The sequence below is a fragment of the Rhinichthys klamathensis genome, unplaced genomic scaffold (assembly GCF_029890125.1).
Source record: "Rhinichthys klamathensis goyatoka isolate OS25496 unplaced genomic scaffold, OSU_Roscu_1.1 h1tg000180l_1, whole genome shotgun sequence".
NCBI classification, from domain to species: domain Eukaryota; kingdom Metazoa; phylum Chordata; class Actinopteri; order Cypriniformes; family Leuciscidae; genus Rhinichthys; species Rhinichthys klamathensis.
In genome coordinates, this window is record NW_026606708.1 from 3592158 (window position 1) to 3601322 (window position 9165).

The following is a 9165-nucleotide window of genomic DNA, read 5'->3' on the forward strand; positions in this document are numbered from 1 at the left end:
CTTCTCGTATCTCGATTACGCACATGTGGCTTAAATCAGCTGAATTATTTTATCCCAACGTGACTTTCATCTAACCACCCAGCTGATTTTTTTCAAAATAATATAAATATTTGTATTTATGTCTGCTTTCAACTGACAGTAGGCTACCGCCAATGATGTTTACATTTACAAAAGGTTTCCAGGAAATGAGAGACAGCAGTCTTGCATATAGGAACTAAATTTAGACTGAGCTTGTCCAGTGTCATATGAACAATTACCATGGAAACAAGTGTCACGTTGTCTCACTTGTAGCTGGATGAGAGTTGAAAATCCCTAAATGAGGAGATGTATCCAGTCAAAACAGCATTAAAAATATCGTCAAAATGTGTGGGTGTCATTAAGCTAATTCATCAAAGCTATTTATTTTCCAAATGAATTACATTGTGCGTGACTGAACAAAAATATTATTATGTTTTGTACAGTAGCCTATGTAATGTTTATTTTTTATAATGCTATTAAATAGGCTATTATTTTGTTTATTGCTTAGACTAATTGTTTGGTTTTACATATTGTGCGAATTAAACTAATGTTTTTGAGATACACAGTGGTTTATAAATTTATGATAAAATTACAGATAATAATGTGTTGTGTGTACTGCATGAGTCTACTGTTGCTATGGTTACATCCTCAGGCGAACATATGATTTCTGTTCGCGAGCGCCTAATTATCGCTTATAAGTGAAAATACCAGCTCGTACTAATGTAACTGCGAAACCACTGTTAAAACGTATATACTTTTTTGCTTAGACAACCTTGGAATGGAGATGTATTTTACTTCAAAAAAAGAGAAGAAATTACTTTTGTGAGTCGTGACTATAGTCAGCATTAATTGTCTCCATACATGCATGGTAAGTTGTCACAATGTATCGGAACTGACAAAAGTCATGCCAAAAAAACTAGTTCTAAAATATTATTTTTTTTTTTTTTTTTTTTTTTTTATTAATATTCCTAATATTCACACATAGGCTACATCCCAGAGATGTCTATTTGGTGTGCGTGTTTACATCTGGAAGAGGTCTCTATGACGTTTCCTGTCAGACGTTAAATATACATTTAGAAAATGTCTTTAAGATGTTTATGATTTATGTAAAACTGACATCTTAAAGACGTCTCTAAGATGTTTGTACACAGCAGATGCTTTCCAATTCCAGATTAAGTGCTCTTTAACAGACATCTTGCAGATGTAGGCCCCATGTGTATCTGGGTAAATAGCTAGTAAAAATGTGTTGCTATTGGAATTTTAGTTCATTTACAATTAGAAAATAATTATTTTAGTACTAGTTTTTGAATGAGGTGGTGAGGGTGAAACCAACGAAGATAGGCTACTGCTAGAGAAAACAAGATTAGCCTATGCATTTGGAGTTTTGACTATTGAAAGCTTTCCCCGAGTGACAAACAGCCCTACTTTCCCCGATAAGGCACATAAACGGATTTTCTTCAATAAGCAAAAACAATGAGCAATTCAATTTCATCAGATAATAATAAATGAAATTTCTCCTGAGTAATTTCAACAGTATCTTTAGGAACAAGGAGAGGAAACCCGGGTGGAAACAGATAAGCGCGATTTGAATCAAGAACTTACAATTATTTTTAAATGAATCCAAAGGAAACCAGAAAATGCATCGCATGCTTCATCCTTCCCATAATAAATAAATAAATCCCAGGCACTCCAGCACCTCCGCCGGCTGTGCGGAGGAAGTGAACGGTGAACGCAGAAGCAGCACGCGCGCGGGAGTCAAGTTTGGTTGAACTCCGGTGTGTTCATTACCACGACAGCGGCTGCGTCTCTGCACTGAGTCTCACAGATGTTTATGATCGTGCTAACGGAATGGAAAAGACACCTTGATAAGCTGGACGACACAATCCACTGGAAAAATCCTCTTCCTACTTCCGGGTGTGAGGTTGTAGCGCAGGATACTTCTGTGCTTCTGGAGATCGGTAAGAATCGCGTGGAAGTGCAGCAGTGAGCCGAGCTCTTCGTTCACAGTCTAGCTATTTAGTTGGGTGTCATGTCGCCGCGACAACTCTTTGAACTCGGTTGCAAGTTCATGAATCTCGATGAATTATAATTTTGATTTGTACGAAGCAAAAGGTTGCATATCTGTGTACAGGGACTGAAACAAAACACCGTTCCTATAGGATAAAACTTGTAGAAATGAACTACTTTTAAATGACATGCAAATTCAACGAATCTCAGATAGTCAGTGATGTTGTAGGGCTAAAGCTCGTCTCTCATCCACATACAGCTGCATTATATAACAACCTCTGTTTAGGAATAAAGGGGATGTGAAACGGTTATATGAACACAGACTGGCCCAGTTATCATGCAGGGATTGTCATTCCAGAAATGCTCTTTCCCCGTCAGTCCTGGACTACATAAAGCAGGGTTCAACAACAAGGTTTTGCTACAAGGATTTCCCCCCTGCTTTCCTGGATGGGCCAGTACTTCAGATATTTACCTGCCCTGCCAGCATTTTCATTAACCCCATCCATAGACATTATATATATATTTTGTATTAGCTTATAAGCAAAATAATAAAATATATTAGAAATAATAGAAAATAAATGATATTGCAATATAACAATATTCAATAATAAATTAATAATTAAAATAATTCATTTCAGGATAGATATATATTCAAGAACACACTTTTACTTGAAAACAATCTGAACATCAGTGACTGGTTTATACTTTTTAACCTATTCTAACCTACAGAATGCCAATATGTTCACTAGTCCCAACACAGAAAGATTATTATTATTTTTAGCAAAGTATTTATGTGTGTTCCATAACACATGTTGGGTTTTCATGTTTTATGGGGACATCACATTCCATAGACATAAATATTTTTGTCACACCCCACACACACACACACATTGCGAAGATGTGTCTAGATATTATTTGCCATATATGTATGTTTATATGTGTGTCTATATGTATATTTATATATATATATTGCTTATAAAAACTCAATTACAGTTATAATTCATAAACACATCTTTGCTAGCAAACAGTGCAATGATGCAGAATATTACTGATAGATGAGCTAGATAACGTTGCATTGTTGACACATTTAAATCAGCACATTTGCAACAAAAAAGGTCAATGCGTCATTAAAAACCTAATGTATTCCATGCAAATTTATGAAAGGCACAAGATAAACATATGTAAGATTTAATGACAATGCAGCACTGGGCAAATAGCTGACTTTTCCATTAACTGGCCTGAAATTGTCTCACACTATAGCCCTTGTTGAGCCCTACGATAAATCTATCCAATAACCATACACTAGAATAATACTGTTTCTCCTGTCTTGTCCCAGTCTGTGTGTAACAGCGTTTCTGGGGATATTACTATGGATTCCTATGGACGTGTGGAGTTCCTGCAGGCTCTAGCAGAGGGCTGTGTGCTACCCACTGCCCAGCAGGGTTTAGAGCAGGTGTGGCAGCTTCTGCTCCTCTGCCTGCTGTGTCGGGTCATCTGCAGACTAGGTGAGTCCATCGTGCACAACCCCAGCCCTCAAACACCTGTGAGACTGTTAGTCTTACCCCAAAGGATGGGAGCGTGGCCTAGATGGTTCTTGTATGGCTAACTTCAGTGCTTTTTGTCATCCGTTTCACAGCAAAATGTATTGTAGCTAGGGCTGCACAATATATCGAAATAAAATTAATATCATATTATGGCTTAGTGCGATTGACAAATTGAACAGGTTGTGATTTAATCAAATAAATATATGTGTGGTACTTATTTCAGAGTAAAGCTCATCATTTACACGTGTATAGTTCACGATACAGCATTGAGGTGTAAATATCGGTATTGTAATTTTATAGTAAAATAATTTTATTTTATAGTTTTATTTAATTTAATAATTACCATAATAAATGTAAGATATACTAGACATTTTCACTCCGAAATTGCTAGTAAATTTCACAAATAATCACACAAAGAGTGCTTTCTTTGTTTTATTAATTACAACTTAATATTATATTTTTATTACAGTGAAGCTTTTCCTAAATCGTTCGGTGCTAAAAAAAAATTGCCATTAAAAAAGTCTTCTGAGTAAAAAGTCATTTTTAAGGTTTTCATTATCAGTGGCTATTCAAGTCATCTGGTGAATATTCCTGTATTATTTTATATCACAATATATATTGCAGATAAACAAAATCTCGTAATGTCAGTTTTTCCAACATTGTGCAGCCCTAATTGTAGCGCAAATTTCCACACTTGATCTTGTTATATCGAACTCATGTTACTGAATCGGTCCATCTGTTGAGTCTTGATGCTAATGGCGTGTCTGTGTTTGACAGGTGTCTCGTGTCATGTGAAGCATCTGAGCTCGCTGGCAGGCGGTCTGTATGTGCTGTACGTGTTCTTTGAGCTGCACACGATGTGGGTTATTATCCTGAGTCTCCTCTGCTACCTCATCCTGCTCCTCAGCATAAACTCCAGCAACCGAGGGGTCTTCCTCTCCGTCGTCATCCTCATCTACATGCTGATGGGGTCTGTCATCCACTGCATAGCTAGGGCTTAATGAACACAGAAAACTGCCTGGCTCAAATTGGAAAAACTAGACGCAGCTAGTATTTGATCACCAGTGGTCACATATTTTGTTAATTTTCATTATAGGGAGCTTCATATGATAGATGCAGCAACCTGGCATAAGATGAGAGGTGTGTCTTTATTGATTCATTATACATCTGCATATTTTACTCAAGCTATTTTTTTTTTATACGCATGTTATTTTCCTCAAATGTCACTCACCATCGCATCACATCCCGTACTGACTGTTTTGGTTGCGTCCAGGCTCTCAGATGGTGGTGGCCATGAAGGCCATCTCTCTGGCCTTTGACCTTGATCGAGGCGCTGTGTCCTCCTTTCCCTCCCCACTGGAGTTCATGGGATACCTCTACTTTCCTGGAACCGTCATCTTTGGCCCATGGATCAGTTTCGCCCGCTACACAGATGCAATTAATGGACAAAAAATGGTAAATAAATGTATTTTTTGTATTTATTAGAAGTATTTTATTATTTTTATATAATTTTATTTCTGTGAGCTCACTTATTTTTACCATCTATTTTAGTCTATCTTTTATTATCTCCTTTCGTAAATATTAATGTGAACATTTATTTATGTGTACACAGGGGTCAGATGTTTTATTTAAGTAAATGAAGGCTCATTTTCAGCAAGGATGATTAAATTGATCCAAAAATGCAGTAAAGACATTTACATAGTCACAAAAAACATATTTCAAATAAATGCTGTTTTTTTTTACTTTCTATTAAATAAAGAATCCTGAAAATCCACTATTTTAACCAGCACAACTGTTTTCAACCTAGATAATAATAAGATGTTTCTTGAGCTCCAAAACAGCATATTAAAATTAATTCTGAGGGATCATGTGACAGAAGACTAGAGAAATGGCCATCACAGGAATAAATTACACTTTAATATTTATTAAGTTATCTTAAATTGTAATAATATTTCACAATATTGCATGTTTTACTCTATTTTGATAATAAATAAATATATAAATTTGGTGAGCATAAGAGTCTTACCGACCCCTAGCTTTATAACTGTATAAAAATATATGTACAAATAGCAATTTTTCCAATACATATGGTTTCAATACAGTTTTCAGAAAGTCTCTTTACATGCATATGCAAATATTGACATTAAAATGAATTGAATGTGTTTTGCATTTTTCTTTAATGAAGAGAAGATAATCTTGATTTGTGCTGAGCGCATTTCCATCAGCAAAGAGCTTGTTATTCAGTAACTATCTAACTATCTCCTGCAGAGCCTTGGCTGGTTCGGAAAGATTGCTCTGAGCTTTCTGAGGAGTCAGATCTGCCTGGTTATTTCCAACTGTATTGCTCCTTATCTCTTTCCTTACTTCATTCCCATCTACGGAGATGGACTTCCTCGTAGGTGAGCTGCTCTTCCCTCCCTTCCTCAGAGATTCCATATTCAGAGGAAATGAAATTGTCTGTTTAATATTGTTTTTATTGGTCTTTTGTCCTCAGGTGGCTTCACGCTTATGAAAATGCAGTGTCCTTCCACTTCAGCAATTATTTTGTCAGCTACTTGAGTGAAACAACCACTGTGATGGCTGGAGCTGGATTCTCTGAGCACAAAGACCACCTAAAATGGCATGTACTCATGCTTTTTCTCTCTTTATTTCTCTTTCTTTGTAAAATAAGAATTATTGAGACCTAATGTGACATCGTGTTAATTCAAAGGGATATTACAGTAGCTAAACCTATGAATGTGGAATTGCCGAGGTCTATGGTGGAAGTTGTTACCTCTTGGAATCTGCCCATGTCCAAGTGGCTTAACGCATGTATGTATATTTATCCCGGTTTGTGATGTATTACTGATTCATATGTTATATATTAATGTTCTCTCTGTACAATTTACCACACAGACGTCTTTAAAAATGCACTCAAACTTGGCTCCTTTCCTGCCATCTTGGTGACCTACACCGCCAGTGCATTGTTACATGTAAGTATGATTTTCAGCTCTCTGGTTATTAGGAAGGTTTGTTGGCACAGAATCAGGTTCCATCTGTTTAAACAGATTTGGGTTTGTATAAGAATAAAACAACACCTGATCCAGAAAACAGTTTCCCTCTAACATGACAGCTTGGATAAAGATGGTTTGTTATCTCTGAACACCATGACCCAGATTTAAACTGCTGTCTACAGCTGTTGTGGATAGATAATTCAATCACAGCTGCCTACCCTGGCAGCTTATTCCTTGTCACCTTAGTGAGCTGTTGTAGTTGTGCATGTTACTCACTGTGTAGCCATGATAAAGTCATTCATGCTGTAATACCAGTTTGGCCTTTAGGAATGTAAATAAGCTATATAAGAATAAAATCTATACGAATTATTAGATATACATGTATCAGAATGTCTCTGTAAGTGTAAAAAAAGTTAAATTTTTGTTTCATTTTTTAGCCAATCAAAAACACAGTGTGAATGTGAATCTGTTTGGGTTCGCTGACTATTAATGTGTTTTAGAGAAAGGATGTTTGGTTGTAGGGATGGGGGTGGGTCAAAAATTAGTAAAAAGCATGATATTAAAACACCTTTAACATTGTGTGAATTTTTTTTTTTTTTTTTGATTTTTTTTAGAACTTCACAGGACAGTAATCAACCGGCACTATATCAGTGACAAGGATGCTTCCTTAAAATTTTGTAGTTGAGTGAAGCCCTCTGGTGGTTAATATAGGACATTGTAATTTTCAGAACTTATATATTCAGTCAATTCACTTGGGTTTAATAAGAGTTTGTAATGTTTTTTAAAGAAGTTTGAGTTTATATTCACCAAGGCTGTATTCATTTGCTCAAAAATACAGTAAAAACGGTAGTATTGTTAAATATTGTTACAATTTAAGATGTAATTTATTATTGTAATGTCAAATCTGAATTTTAAGCAGCCATTACACCAGTCAGTGTCATGTCCTTCAGAAATCATTCTAATATGCTGATTTGGTTGAGATTTTTTTATTATTATTTTTCAATGTTGAAACAGTTGTGCTGTTTAATATTTTTGTGGAAACTTTGATACATTTGCTTTGGATTTTTTGATGAATGAAATGTTCAAAGGAACAGCAGTTATTTGAAATAGAAATCTTTTGTAACATTATAAATGTATCAGTTGCTTTTGATCAATTTAATGCATCCTTGCTGAATAAAAGTATTAAGAATTTAAAGGAAAAAAAACCTTTCTGACCCCAAACTTTTGATAGCAGTAATTTGATTTGTAGTGTATTTCTATCATTAATTAATTACGTGTTGTTTGACAGGGTCTCAGCTTTCATCTAGGGGCCGTGCTTCTGTCTTTGGGATTCATCACTTACGTTGAACATGGTAAACAATAATTTTAGTTCATTCATGCATTCTTGCCATCAATAAAATTACCAGAGCTTTGATACAATCAGTAAATCAATTATATTAACATATTAATGTTAATGCATACAGTCATCATGACACACATTCCAGTAGATATGACATTCATCTGTATTTGAAGTGACATGACATCAGTAGTCTAGGTAACAGGACTGAAATACAGACTCTTTGTTTTTTGGTTTTTCTTGTAGTCCTGAGAAAGCGGTTGGCGGCTATATTCAGTGCTTGTATACTGTCAAAGCGCTGTCCAAGTGACTGCCATCACCAAAATAAGAAGGTGATCTGTTATTTTAACCAAGTCCTGCACTCCAGGATCAAATGTTTGTGTATTGTGAAATCTGTAGTTCATGGATTTCCAGTGCAATTCCTTATGAAGTTATATTATTGAATTGAGATCTCTTTTTCTTTTTTCTTATTGTAGACTGTGTGGGTGTATGGTGTAAACATGTTCTTCAGTGCATTGTCAATATTCCACCTGACATACTTGGGATCACTTTTTGACTCTGAAATGGACAACATGCACGCTGAGGAGGTGAGACATTTTTTATATGCATTCTTTTTTCATATACAATTTAATAATTAAATTTTGTATTAATATAAACAATCAACTACTAATAAAAATCTATCAAATCCAATTAGTAAAAGTTGCTTGATCGCAGTATTTTGTTTCCACACAGGGTTACATGGCCAGTCACACCATTCAAAAGTGGTCGGAGCTAAACTGGGCGAGCCATTGGGTGATGTTTGGCTGTTTTGTGTTTTATTGGCTCATTTAAAGAGAATGCTATAGTATTGAAAACAATCAATGGGTCATTCACTGAACCTGAACATGAAATATGGTGGATGCTTGCTGAGAAACCATAGACTGCCGTTTTCAACAATCAGCGTTACCACATCCATCCTTCTGTCCCTCACATGGAGAAGAGTGCCATAAAAAGTGCCTTACGACTCATGGTTACAAGAATAATTTTGTCATAATATGATGATACTTGTTCTTTTTATTTTGATTTAGATTAGGTAAAATTTTTGATTAAAATCAAAATCAGTGAGCAGTTCATCTTAAGTGTTACTTGTATCTATTTTTTTGCCAGTTTTCGGCTCTTTATGGGTTCATATAGAGAATAAAGCATAGTCTCTTTTAGTGTGACCATGTTATAGCCACTTTTATAGTACATGTCTTAGAATGGTAAACATGTTTCATATTTTTACCTA

General features: G+C 35.4%; 1 protein-coding gene across 2 annotated transcripts; it reads left to right on the top strand.

The window, feature by feature from the left end:
• Nucleotides 1–1717: 1717 nt before the first annotated feature.
• Nucleotides 1718–8988, top strand: porcnl (porcupine O-acyltransferase like). Of its 2 annotated transcripts, XM_056261112.1 has the most exons (13): nt 1718–1976; nt 3362–3530; nt 4347–4539; nt 4666–4709; nt 4843–5024; nt 5838–5968; nt 6064–6189; nt 6280–6380; nt 6465–6541; nt 7851–7914; nt 8145–8230; nt 8375–8485; nt 8631–8988. In XM_056261112.1, exons 2-13 carry the CDS (start codon nt 3395–3397, stop codon nt 8727–8729), a joined length of 1350 nt encoding a protein of 449 aa, XP_056117087.1. In that variant the 5' UTR covers nt 1718–1976; nt 3362–3394; the 3' UTR covers nt 8730–8988. The 2 variants fall into 2 exon arrangements, with proteins under 2 accessions (XP_056117087.1, XP_056117088.1); XM_056261113.1 differs by lacking the exon at nt 3362–3530.
• Nucleotides 8989–9165: the final 177 nt, after the last annotated feature.

What these genes read in the sequence shown, in the direction of transcription:
- porcnl (XM_056261112.1), top strand. Translation starts at nt 3,395, where the DNA reads ATGGATTCCTATGGACGTGTGGAGTTCCTGCAGGCTCTAGCAGAGGGC. An exon ending in AACCTGGCATAAGATGAGAG is followed by an intron (nt 4,710 to 4,842) that starts GTGTGTCTTTAT and finishes GGTTGCGTCCAG; the next exon opens with GCTCTCAGATGGTGGTGGCC. An exon ending in GGAGATGGACTTCCTCGTAG is followed by an intron (nt 5,969 to 6,063) that starts GTGAGCTGCTCT and finishes TTTTGTCCTCAG; the next exon opens with GTGGCTTCACGCTTATGAAA.